General features: G+C 57.3%; 1 protein-coding gene across 1 annotated transcript; it reads left to right on the forward strand.

Annotated features, from left to right (window-relative positions):
* The first annotated feature begins 507 nt into the window (after positions 1–507).
* LOC136505041 (AP-2 complex subunit sigma) lies at positions 508–25,151 on the forward strand. Its single transcript, XM_066500114.1, has 6 exons — positions 508–661; positions 747–845; positions 967–1,017; positions 8,218–8,391; positions 23,876–23,935; positions 24,882–25,151. Exons 1-6 carry the CDS (start codon positions 659–661, stop codon positions 24,921–24,923), a joined length of 429 nt encoding a protein of 142 aa, XP_066356211.1. The 5' UTR covers positions 508–658; the 3' UTR covers positions 24,924–25,151.
* Positions 25,152–25,966: the final 815 nt, after the last annotated feature.

Here is a 25,966-nt window from a genome sequence, read left to right on the forward strand (position 1 = left end):
CAACGGAGGAAGCGGCGAAGTGAACGGTGGTGTCTCGGGGCTGATCGAAGAGCTCGACCCCGGTGCGGCCATGGCGGCGGCGGCGCTTGGGAGAGCGCGGCAATGGCGCTGTGGGCACGGATCGACGACAAGAAGCAGCGGGGCGGTCTCGTGGTGTCGCTGCGGTGCCAACGGTGGAGCGTATGGAACCAGAGGTGGTCTGTGGTGGGAGGTCGGGAAGCTCGGGCTAGGCCCGGCAATGGTGACGCGGTGGCCTGGCGCTCGAGATGGAGAGAGAAGAGGAGGAAGAAGATGACATGTAGGGCCCGCGTGTCAGTGACGGGGGAGATGAAGTATACGTCTGCTGCTGGGCCTAAACGGTGTCCATACGTATTCAGTGGCATTTTTGTGGGAAACGAAAAATTGTAATGGCATGTTTCCAAATAGACAAATAGTAATGACGTTCTTCAGAAACGAACAAATTATAATGACATAGATCCAATTAAAAAAAAACATGCCAACCCTTTACATTGGACAGCCTGAGACTTTTCAGCAAGCATACAGCAAAACCGCGATCCGGAAGAACAGAGAAACGAAAACTCTCGTACTCATTTCTCCCCTCGCTCCCAAATCACGCCCCTGCCCTTCTCAATTCACAGGCATCCCGTCGTCCGCCGCCATGGTAACCAACCCGCATCCGATTGCCCCATTCTTTCTTCGATTCTTTCCTGTTCCTCACCTTGGTTCGATCTGCCTCGCCGGTGCAGATCCGGTTCATCCTGCTGCAGAACCGGCAGGGGAAGACGCGGCTGGCCAAGTACTACGTCCCGCTCGAGGACTCCGAGAAGCACAAGGTCGAGTACGAGGTGAGCCTGCTGGTGGAGAAGAAACATTTTGGTTTTGGTGCCGGATTCTGGCTCCGGCTTTGATTTGGGCGTTCCTGACCCCGTGGTGGTGTTTCTTGATTCTTGGTTGTTGTGAATCCAGGTGCACCGGCTCGTGGTGAACCGGGACCCCAAGTTCACCAACTTCGTCGAGGTGGGTGGTTCTAGCTCTTGATTGTGATCCCAGACTGTGATTAGGGATTTAGGGTATTTTCTCGTTAGATTGGGGATATTGTTTGGAATAAAAGGATAATTCATAATTGTTATTCTGAGCTACAGAATCAGCTCGGAACTCTAATAAGTTCCTAACTTTTGTGCGGTGGCTGTGTAACACATGATACACATATATCACTGATTGAGATGGTCAGATGGATTATTAAAATGAGCGCATTTGCTTTTAACACTTATCATCGAGACTTGCTAAGTAATTGAAGTTTTGCTGAAGAATCTCACCGTATTAGGCTGTTAACCAGGAACATCACAGTGGGTATGCACATGCATGTCTAAACTCTTAAAGTTTTATACAATAGGTTAACTCTTTTGTAGACTACAAACAGATCCAAAGAATCCAAAGAACCCATGCTTGGATAGAAGATTGTGAATATCTAATGGAAATTCGAATTTATAATGTGTTTCCCTACCTTTGAAACACTTGATTACATCATCACTTACCTTTGAAAAAAATTCTAGTCAGGGTTTCTATTGCATGCCTATCTTGTCTTTTTTTAGTGAGCCCAATTTAACTCTCATGCAGTATGCATAGCTTTTAACTCGGCATAGTACAACGAAATCGAGATGTTGTGTCAATTTTGCCAATCTTCACTCTGATGGATAAGTCTCATGTGTGGCTGGTCTTTGTGGGGCTATGATGCTCACATGGTCATGGTCCTTGTGGCTGTTTTTCTGTTTTTAGGACAGCATCTTAGACTAGAGAACAGCATCTTAGAGGACAGCATCTTAGACTAGAGGACAGCATCTTAGCTAGGACAGCATATTAGCATCTTAGACTAGCATCTTGGCATATGCTTGGCTGGCTAGCAGCCTATAAATATGTAACCCCAACCCCTCAGGTTGGTATGGCATTTGTGTGAGCTTGTGTGAAAAATAGACAAGAAAATTGCCCCAACTCCTAGTGTCATCCTCTCTCGATGAGAGTAAGAATTCTCCTACTACCAAGAGTGAGAATTCAGCGACTAACAACCATTTGTGTGAGCTTGTGTGAGAAATAGACAAGAAAATTGCCCCAACTCCTAGTGTCATCCTCTCTCGATGAGAGTAAGAATTCTCCTACTACTAAGAGTGAGAATTCAGCGACTAACAACTGGTATCAGAGCCGTATTATCCTGTAGCCTAAGCATCTCTTGCTCATCTTCTCTCCCAGCCCCACAACAGCCCCAGCTATTGGCAGCAGCAGCTCCTCCGGCCGCTCCTGTTCACTCCTCTCCTAGCTCGTCTGAAGCAGCCCTCTCCCCACGCAGCAGCCCCCCGGTAGCGCGTCATGTCCGCAGGGCAGTCTCAGCGCTCGGTCGCCTCGAGCACGCGGCGTCGGCAGGAGGCCGAACTTGCCGCGGCAGAGGAACGCGAGCGAGCGGCGGCAGAGACCGCTGCGGCGGCGGCAAGGGCGTCGAGGCTGGCAGCGGCGGAGCTGGCAGCAGCCAGAGCGGAGGCGGAGGCAGCGGCGACGGTGACGGCGAATGCAGCGCGTGCGGCGGCAGCGGAGGTCGAGGCTCTGCGCGGCAGCATCGGCAGCTCCATTTCCGCTGACGACACCGCCGACGCGGACCTCGAGCTGCTAGGGAGGGAGGCAGCGCGAGCGCGGGCGGCGCAGTGGGCAGCCGCGCACGTCCACGAGCGTGGTGGTAGCCCAGACAGGCGCGGACGCGCCGACGGCGCTCCTGGAGGAGGCGCGCACGGCGGTGGCGCTCCTGGGGCAGCCGTGCATGCCCACGAGCGCGGCGGCAGCCCAGACAGGCGCGGATACGCCGGTGGCGCTCCTGGAGGAGGCGCGCACGGCGGCGGCGCTCCTGGAGGAGGCGCACACGGCAACGGTGGCGGACGGGTCGATGGAGAGCGCGGCCTTCACAGGCAGCGTGGCTCTCTCTCCCCGGATCGGTACCGACGGGTCGATGGAGAGCGCGGCCTTCACAGGCAGCGTGGCTCTCTCTCCCCGGATCGGTACCGTGGTTACCACGGGCTCCAGGCTGTTGCCAGGGACGTCGGTCCCGGCGGTGGGTGGCCTACCCTCACCAAGATCAACTACGTCGAGTGGGCTGCGGTGATGAGGGTAAAGCTCCAGGTGCGGCACATGTGGGAGGCAGTCCGGTATGGCGACGTCGACTACGACCTAGATCGACGGGCGCTGGATGCTCTCATCGCTGCAGTCCCGCCCGAGATGCAGTTCTCGCTTACCAGCAAGCGGACTGCCAAGGAGGCTTGGGACGCCATCGCTGCGGCACGCATCGGCAGCGACCGCGCCCGCAAGTCCACGTTGCAGGCACTTCGCAAGGAGTGGGAGAACCTGGCCTTCAAGCCAGGTGAGGACGTTGATGACTTTGCTCTCCGTCTCAACACTCTGTTGCAGAAGATGGTGCAGTTCGGCGACGACACCTACGGCGAGGAGAGAGCTGTCGAAAAGCTCTTCCGCTGCGTCCCCGAGAAGTACAAGCAGATGGCTCGCTCGATCGAGTCGCTGCTGGATCTCTCCACGATGTCGATCGAGGAGGCGATAGGTCGCCTCAAGGTCGTCGACAGTGATGAGCCACAGTCCCTCTCGGGGCCCATCACCACTGGCGGGAAGCTCCTTCTCACTCGGGAGCAGTGGCTTGCCAGCCAGGGTGACCGGAGGAAGGGGGAGCCTTCTTCCGCGACAGGCGGCCGCAAGCGTGGCAAGCCGCGCAAGGCGCGCAGAGACGCCCAGGCCGGGGCGCGAGGACGTGCCGAGGGTGATGCCCGCGGAGGCGCCCAGGGCGGCGCCGCCGGCAGGCACAAGCCGACACGAGACGACACCTGCCGCAACTGCGGCCAGCTTGGCCATTGGGCCAAGGACTGTCGACAGCCACGACGCGGCCAGGCCCACGTCGCACAGGCGGAGGAGGAGGAGCCGGCTCTGTTCATGGCACATGCCAGCATCGAGCTACCTCCAGCGGCACCGGCCGCCTCGGCTCTCCTCCACCTCGACGAGCCAAAAGCACACGCCCTCCTCGGCGACAGCCCCGGCAACGACAAGACTGACGGGTGGTGCCTCGACACCGGCGCCACCCATCACATGACCGGTCGACGGGAGTTCTTCACCGAGCTTGACTCTAGCGTTCAAGGCTCCGTCAAGTTTGGGGATGCCTCCGGCGTGGAGATCAAGGGCGTCGGCTCCGTCATCTTCACCACCGTGTCTGGTGAGCACAGGCTGCTCACCGGAGTCTACTACATCCCCGCGTTAAGGAACTCCATCATCAGCTTGGGACAGCTGGATGAGAACGGTTCGCGCGTGGTGGTTGAGGACGGAGTCATGAGGATTTGGGATCGTCGTCGTCGCCTTCTTGCCAAGGTATCCAGAAGCGCAAATCGACTCTACGTTCTTAACGTGCAGGTGGCACAACCCCTCTGTCTCGCTGCTCGTCGGGACGACGAGGCGTGGCAGTGGCACGAGCGTTTCGGGCACCTTCACTTTGAGGCCCTGAAGCGGCTCAGTGCCACGGAGATGGTGCGAGGCCTGCCGTGCCTCGACCATGTGGAGCAGCTCTGCGACGTCTGCGTGTTGACGAAGCAGAGGCGACTCCCCTTTCCCCAGCGGGCGAGCTTTCGAGCCAAGGAGAGGCTCGAGCTTGTGCACGGGGACTTGTGTGGCCCGGTGACACCGGCCACACCGGGAGGACGACGCTACTTCCTGCTGCTCGTCGACGACCTCTCCCGCTACATGTGGGTGATGGTCCTCGGCAGCAAGAGAGAGGCTGCGGACGCCATCAGGCGCGCGCAGGCTGCTGCGGAGGCGGAGTGCGGCCGCAAGCTGCGCGTGCTGCGCACCGACAACGGCGGCGAATTCACGGCGGCTGAATTCGCATCGTACTGCGCTGACGAGGGCATTCAGCGCCACTACTCCGCGCCGTACAGCCCGCAGCAGAACGGCGTCGTCGAGCGGCGCAACCAGACGGTTGTGGGGATGGCTCGGGCCCTCCTCAAGCAGAGGGGGATGCCGGCTTTCTTCTGGGGAGAGGCGGTGGTGACGGCCGTCTACATCCTTAACCGCTCGCCTACCAAGGCGCTCGACGGCAGGACGCCGTACGAGGCTTGGCATGGGCGCAAGCCGGCGGTCTCCCACTTGCGGGTCTTCGGCTGCCTCGCGTTCGCCAAGGAGCTTGGCCACATCAGCAAGCTCGACGACAGGAGCACTCCGGGAGTGTTCATCGGCTACGCGGAGGGCTCGAAGGCCTACCGCATCCTCGACCCGAAGACACAGCGTGTGCGCACGGCGCGCGACGTTGTGTTCGACGAAGGGCGAGGATGGGCGTGGGACAAGGCAATGGACGACGGCTCGGCTCCGACGTACGACGACTTCACTGTCGAGTACGTCCACTTAGAGGGAGCTGGGGGAGTAGGCAGTTCTTCTTCGGCGAGCGCGTCTACCCCAGTCTCCGAGCCTCCACCGACCCCGGCACCTGCTACTCCGACAGCACCATGCTCTCCAGCCAGGACCTCGGCTGCGATGAGCTCTTCGCCGGCTCCACCACAGCCGGCAACGCCACGCACTCCAGCACCGACAGGCACCACTCCGGGCACGTCTACTCCACCACCAGCTCGTGTCGAGCACGGCCCGGTTGAGCTCGCTACTCCGCTCTCTCACGACGAGGAGCGCGTCGACGCGTACCACGACGGCGAGCCGTTGCGGTACCGTACGGTGGAGAACCTTCTCGGCGACCAGCCGGTGCCGGGACCCGTGCCTCACGACCTAGAGGCGCAGTTGCACCTTGCGTGTGACGACAGCGAGCCTCGGTCGTTTGCAGAGGCCGAGAGACACGCGGCATGGCGCGCCGCGATGCAGTTGGAGATGGATGCGGTTGAGAAGAACCGCACCTGGGAGCTTGCTGACCTTCCTCGTGGTCACCGCGCGATCACCCTTAAGTGGGTGTACAAGTTGAAGAGGGATGAAGCCGGCGCCATCGTCAAGCACAAGGCTCGCTTGGTGGCACGAGGTTTCGTGCAGCAGGAGGGGGTCGACTTCGACGACGCCTTTGCTCCCGTGGCACGGATGGAGTCCGTGCGACTCCTCCTTGCGCTAGCTGCCCAGGAGGGCTAGCGTGTTCATCACATGGACGTCAAGTCGGCGTTCCATAACGGCGACTTGAAGGAGGAGGTCTACGTGCACCAGCCGCCGAGATTTGCGATCCCCGGCAAGGAGGGCAAGGTGCTCCGCCTGCGCAAGGCCCTCTATGGCTTGCGGCAGGCACCGAGGGCGTGGAATGCCAAGCTGGATTCCACGCTAAAGGGGATGGGCTTCGAGCAAAGCCCGCACGAGGCGGCCATCTACCGACGGGGCAATGGAGGTAATGCCCTGCTAATGGGTGTCTACGTCGACGACTTGTGATCACCGGCACCAAGGATGCGGAGGTAGCGGCATTCAAGGAAGAGATGAAGGCCACCTTCCAGATGAGTGATCTGGGGCCTCTCTCCTTTTACCTGGGAATCGAGGTACACCAGGATGACTCTGGGATCACGCTTCGACAGACCGCCTACGCCAAGCGCGTCGTTGAGCTAGCTGGGCTCACCGACTGCAACCCAGCTCTCACTCCGATGGAGGAGAGGCTGAAGCTGAGCCGCGACAGCACGACGGAGGAGGTGGACGCTACGCAGTACCGGCGTCTTGTGGGGAGCCTTCGCTACCTCGCCCACACACGGCCGGACTTGGCATTCTCCGTCGGCTACGTTAGTCGGTTCATGCAGCGACCGACGACGAAGCACCAGCAGGCTGTGAAGAGGATCATCCGCTACGTTGCGGGGACTCTCGACCACGGCCTCTACTACCCGAGGTGCCCTGGGACGGCACACTTCGTCGGGTACAGCGACAGCGACCACGCCGGCGACATCGACACCAGCAAGAGCACGAGCGGGATTCTCTTCTTCCTCGGCAAGTGCCTCGTTAGCTGGCAGTCGGTCAAGCAGCAGGTGGTGGCCCTGTCCAGTTGCGAGGCCGAGTACATAGCGGCCTCCACCGCTTCGACTCAGGCGCTCTGGCTCGCTCGACTGCTTGGTGATCTCCTCGGCAGAGACACTAGAGCGGTGGAGCTCAGGGTGGACAGCAAGTCCGCTCTGGCCCTGGCAAAGAACCCCGTGTTCCACGAACGCAGCAAGCACATCCGGGTGAGGTACCACTTCATCCGAGGCTGTTTGGAGGAAGGGAGCATCAAGGCGAGCTACATCAACACCAAGGACCAGCTTGCGGACCTGCTCACCAAGCCCCTTGGGATGATCAAGTTCCTTGAGCTCTGCTCCAGGACCGGGATGGTTCAACTCTCCCACAAGACGACGCACAAGACTTAGGGGGAGAATGATGGATAAGTCTCATGTGTGGCTGGTCTTTGTGGGGCTATGATGCTCACATGGTCATGGTCCTTGTGGCTGTTTTTCTGTTTTTAGGACAGCATCTTAGACTAGAGGACAACATCTTAGACTAGAGGACAGCATCTTAGCTAGGACAGCATATTAGCATCTTAGACTAGCATCTTGGCATATGCTTGGCTGGCTAGCAGCCTATAAATATGTAACCCCAACCCCTCAGGTTGGTATGGCATTTGTGTGAGCTTGTGTGAGAAATAGACAAGAAAATTTCCCCAACTCCTAGTGTCATCCTCTCTCGATGAGAGTAAGAATTCTCCTACTACCAAGAGTGAGAATTCAGCGACTAACAACCATTTGTGTGAGCTTGTGTGAGAAATAGACAAGAAAATTGCCCCAACTCCTAGTGTCATCCTCTCTCGATGAGAGTAAGAATTCTCCTACTACCAAGAGTGAGAATTCAGCGACTAACACACTCAGAATCATAAAGTTCATGTTCTTGAACTTGTCAAAAGGCAAGATCAAATCTTGCTCACTGTTGATTTAGAAGACGTGAGTTAGGCTGGATCGCTGGAGATGTTAGTGTGTGAATATGTGGCAAATGACAATGTTTACTATCCATGAGGACAATAGGACATTACCTCTTGCTGCTCCGTTTTCATTCATACAGGTCCCCGTATGACAGTAAAAACCCTATCAGTAATGAACTTCCAGAAACTGATGATTAGATATTTAATATGACCATAAAAAAAGTCTTCAATTTCACTGTGTGTTCTAACTCTTGTAACCTGATGTGGGATTTCTCTTGCAGTTCCGCACACACAAAGTTATCTACAGGAGATATGCAGGACTTTTTTTCTCTATGTGCGTGGACATCACTGACAATGAATTGGCATACTTGGAATGTATCCATTTGTTTGTCGAGATATTGGACCATTTCTTCAGCAATGTGTGTGAACTTGATTTAGTATTTAACTTCCACAAGGTAACTTCAATGTCTCACTAGGCTAATCTAGCATTCTGCAATACTTTTGATCTTTTCACGTCTCGTATTTAAACTTTAAAGAGTAATTTCCATCTAAATATTCTCTTTATCAACATGTTCATTGGTGACCAAATTTGCATATATTGAGCTAGTGCTACTGTATTCTGGCTAAGAATTTTTTTTTAAAAAAACTGCTGGGATTTATCGTGTTAACGTAATCTGTTATGCAGTTTAAGATAACTGTACTGAAAAGTTCCATTTGTCAACTGAAAGCTATTTAATATGTTAGGATTAAACATTCTTTGAGCCCAAAATCATGCATATGTGCTAGCGCCACTGCATTCTGCTAAGATGTTTACTTGTTTGGTGTTACTTGTGTTTGTCATCTGGCACTCGTTAAGATGTTAGATACTTGTGCGCAGATGATAAAAGGGGCCATTGGAAAACTGCTAGCATTATAACTGTAAGAGCCCTGTTGGGAGGGGGGCCCTAGGGGTGCAGAGGCTAGGGTTAGGGGCAGCGGCTATGGTGGAGGCGGCTAGAGTTTAGGGGAGGAAGAGGGGGCGGCGCTGGGGGAGAAGAGGAGGAGGCGCAACACACAGAGAGAGGGAGAGAGGAGAGGGATAGGGAAGCCCTAAGGCTGTTCTTTCTTGATCCCAATGATTACATAGCCCCTCTACTTATAGTCCTAGGTAGACTTGTATCCTAAGTAATCTAATGAGGGAAGTCCTTATAGATATGGACTCCTCCCGATCTATCTAATATAAACCGATCCTATTCCTATTCTCGGATATGGGCACCGGCGGCGTGGCGGAGGACTGCTGTCCCCACCCCTGGGCGCACCCCCGCACCCCCAGGTGGCGCGGTTGTGGCCGGCTTGGGCCCCTCCTGGGCCTGTAGTCTGTCCTCCTGGACCCTCCATTAGGTGTATGACAATAACTTTATAAGATGTTACTCCTGCATACTTGACATTGCTGAGCTATTTGAACTACTAATAACCTTTTAGTTATTTTCCCCTGCTTTCTGGTTGTCGGGTATCATAAAACGGGATACCCTGAGCGTATACCGAAAATATCGCCTAGACCCCGTTTAAGACAAACCCAAAAGGCAAACCGTTGGTTAACCCCTGGCCTTGTCCGAGCCCACCGGCTCTCCGCCTCGCTCGAGGCCTCGCACGGAAGGCCTCGATGGCCTGCCAAATCTCCGCCTCGCTCGAAGCCTCGCATGGGAGGCCTCGGACGGGGAACCAATTCTCCGTCTCGCTCGAGGCCCCGCGCGTAAAGCCTCAGATGAGATGCCGATTCTCCGTATCGCTCGAGGCCGGCTCGGCAACAACCCGTCGCGTCTGCCTCGACCAGTCTCCTCGACCGAGCGTCACGTCTCGTTAATGCGCCAACCACTCCCGTGATATCAGCCGGACGACGGCTCGACACTGCGGAGCGGCCGACGAGACGGGAGGTCACATCAACGCCATACCGTCCAGGACCGGACGGGGTAGGGGTTACCGGCCACTGTGCTCTGGTGTTGTGCTCACGATCAGCGCCCGCATGTATCACCCATGTCCCCCCCTTCAACTATAAAAGGGAGGGACCAGGGCCGTTTCTGGGGGGGGGGGGCGGGGGCGAAGGTTTACGATTAGGCCCACGCCCACGCGACGAACTCACGCATAAACACACGGACGAACACACGAGCTTCCCCGCTACTTGAGATCAACGTCTCAAGCAACCCATGCCGCTCCCCGCAGAGACCTGGGACTAGCTCCCTCTCTCGCCCCGCTTGTAACCCCCTACTACGAGCATTTCGGTGCAAGGAATACAAGATCGAACTCTCAGACTGGACGTAGGGCACCCATTGCCCGAACGAGTATAAACCTTGTGTCTCTCTGCATCACCATCCGGGATTGGGCACACACAGTACAAATTTACTAGTTGGTTGAGGGCCCGCCGGTCCATAACACCGATAGTTGGCGCGCCAGGTAGGGGGACTCTGCGTGTCAGCTTCGTCGTCCCAACAAATTCCAGATGGCAGACCCCGTACGACCGCTACGTCTCGGCATGGTGATATGGTTCGGGAGCCTAGAGTTCATGTCCCTAGGATCTGAGTACGACATGGTACTCCTCACACCTCGAGCCCCGCCGACCGACGACGACATCACACATCGGCAGCCTAGGCGCAGGCGGCGCCAGGGCCCCCGCTCTCGTCACGCCCACCAAGCGCGACGCGGGCGGGATCACCCCGACACTGCGCAAACCCAGGGCGACACGCCACACTCCGCCGGTATCCCATGCCCAGCTGTTGGCACAAGGTCCCTGGTTGGGGACCTGTTTAGCCTGAGCCTGGACAAGGGAAAGACGCCGGTGGCATGCGGCGACGCCCCGTCATCAAGCTCTGCCTCGCCATCTCCTGAGGAGCCAGCTCCGGCGGAGCAGAACCCGGCGATGGCACCATCCCCGTACCCCTTCGGGTTGAGAAATGCCGCCGCCTCCTACGCTTATGCCTACGCTTCTGCTCACGCGGAGCCCTCAGGACGCCGCCAGCGCTTCACCCTCGACTTCGACATCACAGCTTCGACCCACATACACGCTGACTCGGAGGAGGAGGATGAGGCATGGGCCGGAGCGGATTTCTCCGGACTCCACGACCCTAAAGCCATGCGCCGCTTCTTGGCCGCAAGCGACTACTGCTTCGGCTACTCCGACTCCGATGACGAAGGCACTTATGACCCCACTCGCGAGTGCTTCCACATCGGACTCGGGATGCCGAGAGCGGGCGAGGAGGACGAGGGGGCAGGCAACCGTTCCCCGCTTCGCCAGGGAGCAGGCGCCGTCACACCTCCGCGCGTTGTCCCACCAGCAGCGCGGAACGGGAACCTTGCCCCGCACAACCTCAACACCCAGACCTGGAACAGCTCCGCGAGCTTCAGGCTAAGGTCGAACAAGACCGACTCCTTCTGCAGCAGCTTCGAGACACTCGAGCAGGAGTAGCGAGGTTGCGGCGATGGCGGAGGAGCCCGATAGAGGGCCCGCAATGTCCACCACCGCATCAACGACGACGAAGGGAGTGAGCAACCCCCAATCTTCAATCGCGCCAGCCAGAACGTCGCGGCTGCAGCGATGTTGGTCCGCACGATGCCCGAGCCCTCTACCACGGAGGGGCGACGGGTCCGCGGCGAGCTCCGGGATATCCTCGAGACCGCCGCGGTGCAGCAGGCCGAGAGTTTCGCCTCCCGACGGCGCGGAAACGCCTCGGACCTTCCCACGGCACCGCATCGGCAGGATAGGGAGGCCTCGGTTCGTCCCGAGCCCGCTCGGGCGTCGACAATCAACAGGGTCCCCTTGCTGCGTGACTGCCTCGACAACCGACGCGAGGCACGGGACAACCACGAGGTGGTCAGCAGGCGACGACGCCACGACAATGAGGGGCCCGCCCGCGGCTACCATCCACACCGAGGCGGCCGCTACGACAGTGGGGAGGACCGCAGCCCTTCTCCTGAACCGCCTGGCCCCTAAGTCTTTAGCAGGGCCATCCGCGGCGCTCAGTTCCCGGCCCGGTTTCGTCCACCGGCCAACCTCACGAAATACAGCGGCGAAACCAACCCTGAGCTTTGGCTGGCCGATTACCGCCTGGCTTGTCAGCTAGGCGGCGCGGACGATGACCTGCTCATCATCCACAACCTCCCCTTGCTCTTGTCAGACTCGGCGCGAGCCTGGCTCGAACATCTTCCTCCCTCACAGATCCACGACTGGCGCGACTTGGTTAGGGTCTTCGTCGGGAATTTCCAGGGCACACACGTGCGCCCCGGAAACTCCTGGGACCTTAAAAGCTGTCGCCAGAAACTGGACGAGTCTCTCCGAGACTTCATCCGGCGCTTCTCTAAACAGTGCACCGAGTTGCCCAGCGTCGGCGACTCGGAAATCGTCCAGGCTTTCCTCTCCGGCACCACCTACCGAGACTTAGTCCGAGAGTTAGGCCGGAACGTGCCGAGCTCGGCTGCCGCGCTCCTCGACATCGCCACCAACTTCGCCTCGGGCGAAGAGGCTGTTGGGGCCATCTTCCCCGACAACGACGCCAAGGGGAAGCGGAGGGACGAGGCCCCCGAGGCCTCGGCTCCCCACCTCCCCAAGAAAAAGAAAAAGAGTCGCCAGGGGAAGCAGGAGGTCCTCGAGGCCGATCTAGTCGCAGCTGCAGAGCGCAAGAATCCCCGAGGCCCCAGGGGCACCGGGCTCTTTGACGACATGCTGAAGAAGCCCTGCCCTTACCACCAGGGCCCGGTGAGGCATGCCCTCGAGGATTGCACCATGCTCCGGCGTTACTACGCCAAGCTCGGGCTCCCCGACGACGATGCCAAGAAGAGGGGCGCTGGCGACTGGGACGACGACAAGGACGACGGGTTCCCCGAGGTGCACAACGCCTTCATGATCTTTGGCGGACCCTCGGCATGCCTCACGGCGCGCCAGCGAAAGAGGGAACGCCGGGAGGTCTTCTCGGTTAAGGTGGCCACTCCCCGATACCTCGACTGGTCTCGGGAGGCGATCACCTTTGACCGGGATGACCATCCCTACCATGTTTCGAATCCCGGGCAGTACCCACTCGTTGTCGACCCGATCATCGGCAACACCCGACTCACCAAGGTGTTGATGGACGGAGGCAGCGGTCTCAACATCCTCCACGCCAACACCCTGGAGCTCGACCGGTCGCAGCTCCGGGGTGACGCCGCGCCTTTCCACGACATCGTGCCGGGGAAACACACGCGACCCCTCGGGCGCATCGACCTGATCGTTTGCTTCGGCACCCCCTCCAACTACCGCAAGGAGGTCCTTACCTTCGAGGTGGTTGGATTTAGGGGAACCTACCACGCCATCCTGGGGCGGCCGTGCTACGCCAAGTTCATGGCGGTCTCCAACTACACCTACCTCAAACTCAAGATGCCGGGTCCCAACGGCGTCATCACGATTGAATGCACGTACGAGCATGCATACGACTGCGATGTCGAGTGCATCGAGTACGACGAGGCTCTCGTGGAGGCCGAGACCCTCATCGCCAACCTCGACCGGCTCGGTAGCGAGGCCCTGACTCCAAGCGTCACGCCGGGACGTTCGAGCCCACGGAGGCCGTCAAGCTCGTCCCAGTCGACCCCGCCTGCCCCGACGACCGGGCGCTGAGGATCAGCGTCACCCTCGACATCAAATAGGAAGCCGTGCTCGTCGACTTTCTCCGCGCGAATGCCGATATGTTCGCATGGTGTCCCTCGGACATGCCGGGCATACCGAGGGAGGTCGCCGAGCACGCCTTGGACATCCGGGCCGGCTCCCGACCGGTGAAGCAGCGTCTGCGCCGATTCGACGAGGAAAAGCGCAGGACCATCGGCGAGGAGGTGCAGAAACTTTTGGCGGCCGGATTTATCAAGGAGGTATCCCATCCAGAGTGGCTAGCTAACCCTGTGTTAGTCAAGAAGAAAAATGGGAAGTGGAGGTTGTGTGTAGATTACACCGGTTTGAATAAAGCCTGTCCGAAAGTCCCCTTCCCATTACCTCGAATCGATAAAATCGTTGACTCCACTGCGGGATGTGAGACCCTGTCTTTCCTCTATGCGTATTCCGGTTACCATCAAATCAAGATGAAAGAGTCCGACCAGCTCGCGACTTCTTTTATCACACCATTCGGCATGTAGTGCTATGTGACTATGCCTTTCGGCCTCAGAAACGCAGGGGCCACATACCAGCGGTGCATGACCCAGGTCTTTGGCGAGCACATCGGGCGAACCGTCGAGGCCTATGGGGACGACATCGTGGTCAAGTCCAGAAAGGCCGGGGATCTCGTCGACGACCTGGAGATAGCCTTCAAATGCCTTAGAGAGAAGGGCATCAAGCTCAACCCCGAGAAGTGTGTGTTCAGGGTCCCCCGAGGCATGCTCTTGGGATTCATAGTCTCGGAACGCGGCATCGAGGCCAACCCGGAGAAGGTCTCGGTCGTGACCAGCATGGGACCAATCCGAGACCTCAAGGGAGTGCAGAGGGTCATGGGATGCCTTGCGGCCCTGGGCTGCTTCATCTCACGCCTTGGCGAAAAAGGCTTGCCTCTGTACCGCCTCTTGAGAAAATCCGAACACTTTTCTTGGACCCCCGAGGCCGAAGAAGCCCTCGCCAAGCTCAAGGCACTGCTCACCAATCCTCCCGTCCTGGTACCGCCAGCCAGGGACGAGCCCCTCTTACTCTACGTCGCCGCAACGACCCAAGTGGTCAGCGCGGTCGTGGTAGTGGAGAGGCAGGAAGAGGGGCACGCTCTACCCATCCAACGACCTGTTTACTTCATCAGCGAAGTGCTCTCCGAGACCAAAACGCGCTACCCCCACATCCAGAAGCTGATCTACGCCGGAGTCTTGGCTCGGCGCAAGCTGCGTCACTACTTCGAGTCCCACCCAGTAACTGTGGTGTCGTCTTTCCCCTTAGGAGAGATAATCCATAACCAGGAGGCCTCAGGTAGGATAGCCAAGTGGGCCGTCGAACTCATGGGGGAAGCCTTGACTTTTGCGCCTCGGAAAGCGATTAAATCTCAGGTCTTGGCCCATTTTGTGGCTGAGTGGACCGACACCCAACTGCCACCTGCTCAAATTCAGACGGATTGCTGGACCATGTACTTCGACGGGTCCCTGATGAAGACCGGGGCAGGCATAGGTCTGCTCTTCATCTCGCCCCTCGGAGTACACATGCGCTACATGGTTCGGCTCCACTTTGCCGCCTCCAACAACGCAGCCGAGTACGAAGCTCTCGTCAACGGCTTGCAGATCGCCATCGAACTTGGAGTACGGCGTCTCGACGTCCGGGCCGACTCACAACTCGTCGTCAAATTGCCTCGACCCCAAAATGGAGGCATACTGCAAGTTGGTACGTCGCCTAGAAGACAAGTTCGACGGTCTCGAACTCAACCACATCGCGCGGAAATACAACGAGGCCGCGGACGAACTGGCAAAGATGGCGTCGGCACGGGCTCCGGTCCCCCCGAACGTCTTTGCCAGAGACCTCCACAAGCCTTCCATCAACCACGTCTCGGCAGCAGGAGAGGGCCCACCGGTCGAGCTCACCGCAGGGCTCGAGGCCCCCCCGTCGCCGAGACCCCTTCGTCCGAGCCCGAGGTTATGGAAGTAGACGCAGAGCCTCCCGAGGCCAACCAGGGCACGGAATGGCGGGTCCCGTTCCTTGATTGCCTCGTCCGAGGAGAGCTCCCTGCAGACAAGACCAAAGCCAGACGGTTTGCGCGACGAGTCAAGACTTACGTCCTCTGCAACGGCGAGTTGTACAGGCGAAGTCCATCTGGCGTCCTCCAACGATGCATCACCACCGAGGCAGGCCAGGCCCTACTTTGGGACTTGCACGCGGGGGCCTGCGGGCACCCTGCGGCGCCTCGGACGCTCGTTGGAAACGCCTTCCGCCAAGGGTTCTACTGGCCGACGGCGGTTGCTGACGCCACCAGGTTAGAACGCTCCTGCGAGGGATGCCAGTACTACGCGCGGCAGACGCACCTCCCGGCCCAGGCCCTCCAAACCATCCCCATCACATGGCCGTTTGCCGTGTGGGGGCTCGACATGGTCGGGCCTCTGCAGAAGGCCCCCGGGGGCTACACCCATCTGCTGGTAGCAATCGATAAGTTCTCCAAATGGATCGAGGCTCGCCCGATCAATCAAATCAAATCCGAGCAAGCGGTGCTATTCTTCACGGACATCATCCACAGGTTCGGGGTTCCGAACACCATCATCACCGACAACGGGACAGTTCACCGGCCAAAAATTCCTGACATTCTGCGACGACCACCACATTCGTGTGGCCTGGTCGGCCGTAGGACACCCAAGGACAAACGGCAAGTAGAACGTGCTAACGGCATGATCCTACAAGGCCTCAAGTCAAGAATTTACAACCGGTTGAAGAAGTTTGGTAAGAAATGGCTCACCAAACTTCCGTCGGTCATCTGGAGCCTAAGGAACACTCCAAGCTGAGCCACGGGATTCACACCTTTCTTCCTGGTCTATAGAGCCGAGGCTATCCTCCCCACTGACTTGGAATATGATTCCTCGAGGCTACAGGCCTACAACAAGCAAAGCAACCGCACCACCCGCGAGGACGCCCTCGACCAACTGGAGGAAGCCCGAGACGTTGCGCTGCTACATTCGGCCAAATACCAGCAAGCCCTACGACGCTATCAAGCCCGGCGCATTCGAAGCCGAGACCTGAAGGTAGGCGACCTGGTGTTGAGGCTGAGGCAGAGCAACAAGGGCCGCCACAAGCTGACCCCGCCGTGGGAAGGACCATACATCGTCGCCCAAGTGCTGAAGCCCGGGACCTACAAGCTAGCCAACGAGAAGGGCGAAATCCTCAACAACGCTTGGAACATAGAACAGCTACGTCGCTTTTACCCTTAAATTTTCAAGCATTGTATACATTGTTTCTCGAAATATAATTAAGAAGCGTTCTTTAGTTGTTCTAATTTTTCGAGAAACCCCCCGAGCCCATCGCGGGCCTCGGCATTACGATAACACCACAAGGGAGACACGGCTCTGCTTCTGCAGAACCGAGCCTCCCTCGGGGGCTAGATGGGGAACTCCCCCCTAAGTCCCACGTACCATTCTTTAGTCGTTCTTCGAAAAAATTCCTACGCCAAACTCTCTAGCACGCTCTGACAAATCGGTTGTGAAAAACCCAAGGACCGAAAGTTCGTCTCAGGGCTAGAAGGTCGGTAGAGTCGTGAGACGGCCTACGCCTTCGGGCTACGGCACTCCCTCACCACCTTTCGCCCAAGGGCGGCTTAGGCTCCAAGGAGGTCTTTTGCAAAGAAATCTGATCAGAGACAACAGAGGGCAGAGGCTCGGAAATACAAGGAAAACGATTAAGAAGCATGAGTACTTTAAAAAAGGGCCTAGACGGCCACAAGCGTTACGATACAAAGTTGATCCCTATTCTATTTACATGGTCTCTTGGGCCCAGGTCATGGCTCAGGGCCTCCAGCATCGGCGGACGGCGTGGGAGGGACCACCTCCTCTTCGAAAAGCTTGGCCAGCGCCGTGCCGGGGCCCTCTGCCGCCTCCATCAGCTTCGCCACCTCCTCGTCGGCCTCCCCGTCATCATCAGGCAGGACGTAGCCATCACTGATGGCCTTGTGGTCAACGCCGATGTAGTGCGAGGCGATGACGGCCAGGGCGCGCTTAACGCCCGTGTGCAGCGCCCCTCGAAGTCGCTCGCGCGCTTGGGCTCGGGTCGTACCCGCACGAGGGTCGAGCTTCCCTCGCCCGGGGTCAGAGCCGGCTGTTCCACGGTGCCGGCCACCTCGGCGTCGACCACCTCCCGCGCTCGGGAAGTATCGTCGGAGATCGGACTCTCCCGCAACAGCGGCAGGCCTTGGACCAGGGGCGTCACCGAGGCCTCCGCCGCCTTCATCTCCACTTCCTGGACCGACGGCTTCGCCGCGATCACGTCGGCCTCGGTGGTCCCGGGGGCTCCGGCCTCCGCCATCGTGGCCTCGGTGGTCCCGGGAGCTCCGGCCTCCGCTGCTGCGGCCTCGGCGATCCTGGGCGCCCCGGCCTCCGTCGCCTTGGCCTCGGAGGCCCGGGGGGCCTCGACCTCGGAGGCCTCGGCAACTGTAGGCGCCTCGGCCCCATCTGACTCGCGAGCCTCGGCCTCGCGGTGCGGAGGCGCTCCCTCCCCCGTCTGTGTCGGGGTCGCCTCGGCAGCCCCTCTTTGGGCGACCGGCTCCTTTGGGTCGGCCCTCGCCGACACCGCGCCACGTTGTATGGCGGCTTGCGCCTCCGCCACCCAGTGGGCGGTGGAGCTAGGGCTCACCTTGAGCGCCTTAAGGGGCGCCAAGGTGGGCACCTCCGCAGGTCGCTTCCGGCTAAAGACAAAATACTTACGGGGTCAGCATGAGACCGAAGAACGAATGGAAAATTCTGCAACTCTGCCGAACATACACTTACCTCGAGCGGGGCTGCATCCGCTTCGGCACGGCGACCCTCCTCTGCGAAGGCGGAGGCGGCGGTAGAGGCGCGGCCTCTGTATCCGTCGGCGCCGGCCGGTCCTCGACGGACCCCGGCGCCCCCTCGGTCCTCTGCGGGGGCAATTGCGTCGCCCCCACCGCCACCTGCTCCACCGTTGCCGTCGAGCCCACCGGGCTGACGGCGCGCTTTCCCAACGCCCGCGCCTCGGGCGTGTCGGCCTCGGCCCCGGGGCGGGCGATCGTCGGCCCCGAGGCGTCTCCTCCTCCTGGGAGCGCCGGACTGCTTGCCGACGCCCCGAGCACCGTCTCCTCCTGGGAGCCCATCTCGCTCTCGTCATCTCCGCCCGCAGAGTCCGCTGACAGCGACGACGACGGAGACGACTCCACCGGGAGACCGTCCTGCCTCTGCTGCCGGCGGCGCTTCTCCAGTTCCTCACGCGCAAGGATCTTCCTCGTGCGCTTCGCCACCTCGGCGTCCTTCCGCCTCTTTTGTGCCTCGGCGTGCGCCCGGTTGGCCGCCCGCCGCCGTGCGTCCTCAGGAACGGGCGGCGGGGAGTCTCGCACGTCCCTCATCCCCTGCAGGAACGACGAACACGGATAAGAGAACAAGAAACGGTGAGAAACGAGGAGGCCTCGGGGGCTGCAGCGGCGCGTGACTTACCAGCGAGAGGAACCCCTGCGACGGGCGCATCGCGAAGGGGGTCTGGCCACCGCTCCTCAGCTTCGCCTCCACCGTCTCCCTCACCCGGCGAAGAATTTCCTCGTCGGAGAGGGCGGAGGCAGACATTCGGATGCCCTCGATCGGCTCATCCGACCTCATCTCGAACAGGCGCCGTCGTTGAGCCATCAGCGGCAGCACCCTCCGGCGGTGGAAGGCGGCCGCGACCACAGCCGCAGTAAGGCCGCAGCCCCGTAGCCTTTCCAGCCCCTCCAGGAGAGGCTGCAGCTTGGGCTGATCTTCCCTCGGGACGCCATACTTCCACTTCTCCGGACAGCTCTTCACGATTCGCCCGGTGTAGGAGGGGAGTCCGCCGTCGTCGTTGCGAAGGTAGAACCAACTGGTGTACCAGCGGCGATTGGTTGACGCGAGCTGGGCCGGGATGTAAAGGTGCTGACGGTCCTGGCGCACTTGGAGAGTGCAGCCGCCGGCCCTCACCGCCTTCCTCGTGCCCGACGTACCCGTCGGCTCGGTGGTATGCCCCGCCCGGAAGAGGTGGAGCCACAGCTCCCAATGGGGAGCAATCCCCAGATACCCCTCGCAGATGGCGACGAAGATGGCCACCTGCGCGATGGAATTGGGGTTGAAGTTGTGGAGCTCCACGCCGTAGTAGTGCGGGAGCGCCCGTATGAACCGGTCCGCCGGAAGGCCGAGGCCGCGCTCGTGAAAAGACACGAAGCTCACGACGTAGCCGTCGCGGGGCCTCGGCTCCGGCTCGCCCGACGGAGCAATCCACTCCGGCCTGTTGGAGTCGGTAACCGGACGGAGAAGACCGTCGTCGACGAGCGACTAGAGCGTCTCCACGGATACGTCGGACGGGCCCCAAGGGTCCGCCTCGATGACAACAACGTTGCCGGCCATGAGTGCGGTGGAGAATTCGCTTGCGGCGGTCTCTCTCTCCCTCTCTCTGCCTCGCCCGTCTCCCTTCTTCCCGGTGCTCTCCGCTCTGGCGACGGCTCAAGGGCGGCAAAGGCTAATGCAGGCAAGGTAAAGAGGGGAGGGGCGAGGCTCGTCACGTATTTATGCAGGGAGAAGGTGAAACGGACGGGCGACGAAATCGGGGAAGTTTCCCTCAGATCCGGCACAGTTAATCCAGATCCGATTTTACCGCCCACGTGCCCACCTTTTCCTCATTAATCGCGTGAACAGTTATGTTCCACCCGTTGACACGACGTCACGTCCAGCCGCTGCAGCGGCAGGCGCCGTTCCGCCTCCCCGAGAAAATCGCCTCAAAAGGTGCGCCTGCCGTTGTCAAGCCAATGGGGGAGATATCCCCCCACCCTATTCCTTTCAGACGAAGGAACTGGGCGTCGAGCCCGTTACGGTCCAGGGATTCGAAGGCTGGGTCCCCGAGGGTTTCGACAGCCGTCCCAGGGCAACAGAGTCAGGGGCGACTACGGGCGAGCCTGTACGGGGCCGAGACCCAAGCAAGCGAAACGCTTGGGACGTCCTAAGTCGTGTCCGAGACCGGCAGGGAGGTCTCCGAATGGGATCCCACCGTAGGGAGGCACCGAGCCACCGGGGCCCAGCGAATGGCCCCGGCACCCATTAGAGAAACCCTCTGGTACTCTTGGAGTGCGTCTCTGGACCGCTAGCCGACCCCTAGCGAACGGGGCACGGGCCTCCACTCGGACTTACCCGATAACAGCTCACCGGAAGTGCCACCGCTCGCGCCCATCGAGGGTAGCAGGGCATATTCCACCCCTCCTTCCGAACAAAAAGGAAGCGCGAGGGTTGTATAAAAAGCCAGGGGAACCCCTGACGGCCCTCTCGCTCCGTACAGAGGCTAAGGGGCTCTTCCTGCAACCTTGCCGGGGCTCGGCAAACAACTCCTTCCGAACGAAAAGGTTGTGCGAGGGTCGTACAAAAAGCCAGGGGAACCCCTGACGGCCCTCTCGCTCCGCGCAGAGGCTAGGGGGCTCTTCCTGCAGATATGCCGAGACCCCGCGACCCAGGCTCGCACCCGAGAGGGGCTCGGCAAACAAACCCTCACGCGCGAGGGGCGTACAAAAAGCCAGGGGAACTCCTGATCGCCTCCTCGCTCCGCGCAGAGGCTCGGGGGCTCTTCCTGCAACTTTGCCGAGACCCAGCGACCCAGGTTCGCACTCAAGGGGGCTCGGCAAACAACCCCTCCGTCCGAATGAAAAGGATACGCGAGGGTCGAACGAAAAGCCAGGGGGACCCCTGACCGCTCTCTCGCTCCGTGCAGAGGCTCGGGGGCTCCTCCTGCACCCAAGACGAAGACAAACGACCCAAGCCCGCACTTGAAAATTCGGAAAAACGCGATAAAAGGGCATCGAGCCTGTTACGGTCCAGGGGTTCGAAGGCTGGGCCTCCGAGGGTTTCGACAGCCGCCCCAGGGCAACAGAGTCAGGGACGACTACGGGCGAGCCCATACGGGGCCGAGACCCAAGCAAGCGAAACGCTTGACGCCTTAAATCGTGTCCGAGACTGGCAGGGAGGTCTCCGAATGGGATCCCATCGTAGGGAGGCACCGGGCCACCGGGGCCCAGCGAACGGCCCCGGCACCCACTAGAGAAACCCTCTGGTACTCTTGGAGTGCGTCTCTGGACCGCTAGCCGACCCCTAGCGAACGGGGCACGGGTCTCCACTCGGACTTACCCGATAACAGCTCACCGGAAGTGCCACCGCTCGCGCCCATCGGGGGTAGCCTGGCATATTCCACCCCTGTTTCCGAGCGAAAAGGAAGCGCGAGGGTCACATAAAAAGTCAGGGGAACCCCCGATCGCCCTCTCGCTCCGTGCAGAGGCTCGAGGGCTCCTCCTGCGATCTTGCCGAGACCCCGCGACCCGAACTCGCACTCGTGGGCTCGGCGAATACGATAAAATCCCTCGACTCAATGTGGAAAAAAGACCCTGGATGAATAAATCCACTCCCCCAGGGCCTCGGGGGCTACACCCGGCGGGTGCGCTCGCGCACACCCACCAAGGCCTCGAAGTACGAAACACTATCCCGTCAGGAGCTACCGTAGGTCAAGCCTCGTCAAAACCTCAAGAAGAGCGCTCACGCTCTCCCTGAGGCTCGGGGGCTACTGTCGGGTATCATAAAACGGGATACCCTAAGCGTATACCGAAAATATCGCCTAGACCCCGTTTAAGACAAAGCCAAAAGGCAAACCGTTGGTTAACCCCTGGCCTTGTCCGAGCCCACCGGCTCTCCGCCTCGCTCGAGGCCTCGCACGGAAGGCCTCGACGGCCTGTCAAATCTCCGCCTCGCTTGAAGCCTCGCACGGGAGGCCTCGGACGGGGAAACAATTCTCCGTCTCGCCCGAGGCCCCGCGCGTAAAGCCTCAGACGAGATGCCGGTTCTTCGTATCGCTCGAGGTCGGCTCGACAACAACCCGTCGCGTCTGCCTCGACCAGTCTCCTCGACCGAGCATCACGTCTCGTTAATGCGCCAACCACTCCCGCGATATCAGCCGGACGACGGCTTGACACTGCGGAGCGGCCGACGAGACGGGAGGTCGCATCAACGCCATACCGTCCAGGACAGGACGGGGTAGGGGTTACCGGCCACTGTGCTCTGGTGCTGTGCTCACGATCAGCGCCCGCACTACACTGCACCACCTAACTCCTGCCCTAGGAACAACGCGGAGTGGGGAGTCAAGTCCGGGTTACCATAGCCTCGAAATCAGCGCACGGGACCAACTGCTCCCCCCGAGCCTCGGCAATATACTTCAGGGTCTCGGCAACCTCGGGATTCGCACCCGTCGAGCCTTCCACGATGGCTCGGCCTCGGCACCAACTGAGTCTCGGCTTCTCATGCAGTCAACACACGGTGACCGGCGCGTCGACCGCCACGCCCCGCTTCAAGCTAACACTGGAGCTCCCACGACGTACAGGGTTGGATGTGACCGGCGCGTCGTCCCAATACTTCAAGGACGGGACCACTCCATCGACCACGCCGCCACAGTAACAGGCTACAGGGCTCGGACATGCCGCCTTCATTCGCACGACTCCGAATAGCTAGCGCATGTATCACCCATGTCCCCCCCTTCAACTATAAAAGGGAGGGACCAGGGCGTTTCTGGGGGGGCGAAGGTTTACGATTAGGCCCACGCCCACGCGACGAAGTCACGCATAAACACATGGACGAACACACGAGCTTCCCCGCTACTTGAGATCAATGTCTCAAGCAACCTATGCCGCTCCCCGCAGAGACCTGGGACTAGCTCCCTCTCTCGCCCCGCTTGTAACCCCTACTACGAGCATTTCGGTGCGAGGAATACAAGATCGAACTCTCAGACTGGACATAGGGCACCCATTGCCCGAACCAGTATAAATCTTGTGTCTCTTTGCATCACCATCCGGGATTGGGCACACGCAGTACAAATTTACTAGTTGGTTGAGGGCCCGCCGGTCCGAAACACCGACACTGGTACTCTGATTTTGTCATGATTCTTTGAATATGTCAATATATAGTACCTTCTGGTTAAATATGTATTTTCACTGTGCTTTGGAGTTCTAGTGTCTTCAATAAACAATTATCTATGCATTGGGAGGTTGCATGTATGATCACCAAAAGCCATTCTCTATATTGTCAACACTCAAATTGTATTTGCATTAGACACTAGGAAAGAAATTTTCACAGCAGTCTTTTTTAGAACTGAGTATTTATAAATAAACATTAAAGTTCATTGTTTTGCTACAATCAAGAAAAAATGTGACTGCTTTTGCTCTCTAGTTTTAGTCTTTCATAAACCATACTAAAGTATCTATCTATCATTTGTTAATTGCTTCTTGAACTTTTGCCTATGTGCTGTAGGTCTACTTGATATTGGATGAGTTCATTCTTGCCGGAGAGCTTCAAGAAACAAGCAAAAGGGTATTGCTTTTCCCATCATAATACAAATTCACTGTCATCCATATGTTTAGGTATTTGTATAAAAAATACTGGTGGAAGCATCCATTGTTTTCCCAGTATATGATGTAACTGAATATACTTAGAAAATCAATTAATAATTTCTTTTAGCGAAAAGCCAGGTGCATTATAGGTGCTACTATGTTAGATAGTGTCACTATAATTTTTTCTTGACCGTAAGAGTTCTAGAATGGTAAAATTATTTCTTTTGTGCAACTATTCTACCTTAAATGAGATTAACTGAATACATAAGTATGTCAATCTGCATGGAGTCAAAACTAAATATGGTCTACGAAATGGTGTGCTGGCATGGCTTGGTATTCACACTACAAAGCATTTCTCTGCTTTCCTAAATGTAGCTTCCCTTATTCTTTCCGTATTAATTAAAAAATAACATAGTACCTGTTATTCTACAGAATACTGAAATGTTTTTCATCATTTTATGCGGTCTTCGAGAAGTGTTCTTTTATTGAAGTTGTGCCTGGACTATTGCAGGATGATTGATGTTAATAGTGACTTGAACTAAATAGTGAAACTATGGCACGACACAAGTATCAGTGGGTTTTCTAAATTTGTTACTCCCAGATAATTCTGGGCTAAATGCACTGTTGTTTGCAGTTTTACTATGAATTGACACTAGGGATGCAGGTTTTGTTTCTTATGGCCTTCTGGGTCATTGGGTCAAACCTGGAACTTACTCATTTTAGAGTACTTTATGGATGGACCCATGCATGTAGGGAAGCAAATAAACTAAATTAGTAACCTAGAACTACCCACTGGTGTCACCACTTGTACCTGAGATCTTTACGGCAACTTACAGACTTTATACTGGAAAACTTAACATGTTTTTTTTTTTTGCTTTATTACTTTAAAGTTGCATATTCATTCTCATGACTTGTGTCTTGTTCAGGCAATTATAGAGAGGATGGGCGAGCTTGAGAAGCTGGAATGAAAAGAAACAATGGTGTGTTGTACATTAGCATAGGTCCGGAGCTAGTTCTGCCCAATCGACAAAGTTACCTCCATATTTTTTACTATTCTTTGTACCTGTTGTGCATCACCTTTCCCAAACTGTGAATCGGTTCATGTGTCTTTACGTTTCCTGAGGTTACCGACGGATTTTTAACTGTATGTGAGGATTTCAATTTCATGGCAAAGCAAAAGATCCACTGTTCCAAGTGATCTGATAAGTGGCGACTTTGGACTCCACTGAATACTGATCATTGTTTACTAACCTGATGTGTATGCTGATTGATGTGTTTGCGACAATTAGTGGATGAATCTCGCTCTCTGATGATGCTGATACGTGGGAAAATTCTTTTTTTTTATGGAATACATGGGAAAATTCTTGTTGTGTCGGCTTCTTCACTGTTCTGGAAGGTGGGTGATAAATGGGCTGGACCCTTGAGTGCCGAAGGTCCTTTGGGCTTTAACGCACTAGTAGTAGTAGGCCCAGCTGACTGCGTAACCATATTTCTTGTTTCTTCTGTGCCTCTTAATGCGTTTTATTTTTGTTTGCAACAAAAACTATCAAATTCAGAACTCGTGCTAAACAATTGTCAAAGTTAACGAAACTCGCGGTGGTTTGTTTATGAACAGATTCTTGGAAGATAATTCATGCGATTACGAAACTCGCGGTTGTATTGTGACATCGGTTTCATTTTCCAAAAAAAAAAAAAAACCAAGAATTTAAAACTTGTCACTGGGAGTACACAGCCATGCGTATCTTCTTTTTTGGGAGTATATAGCCAAGCGTATCTGTGCTGTCCGATGCGATGTTTGTTTTCATAATTTAAGTAGTACAACTCTTGAGGATTTGTGTTATGCACTTGTATCCACTTGATTCCACGTGGATTTAAGTGGATTGAGATAAAAATTAATCTAAGTTCTAACTCAATCTACTCCAATACATATAGATTAGTGTGTGTAGATTAGTGTGTGTGTGTATATATATATATATATATATATATATATATATATATATATATATATATA

The sequence above is a fragment of the Miscanthus floridulus genome, chromosome 14 (assembly GCF_019320115.1).
Source record: "Miscanthus floridulus cultivar M001 chromosome 14, ASM1932011v1, whole genome shotgun sequence".
Taxonomy (NCBI): domain Eukaryota; kingdom Viridiplantae; phylum Streptophyta; class Magnoliopsida; order Poales; family Poaceae; genus Miscanthus; species Miscanthus floridulus.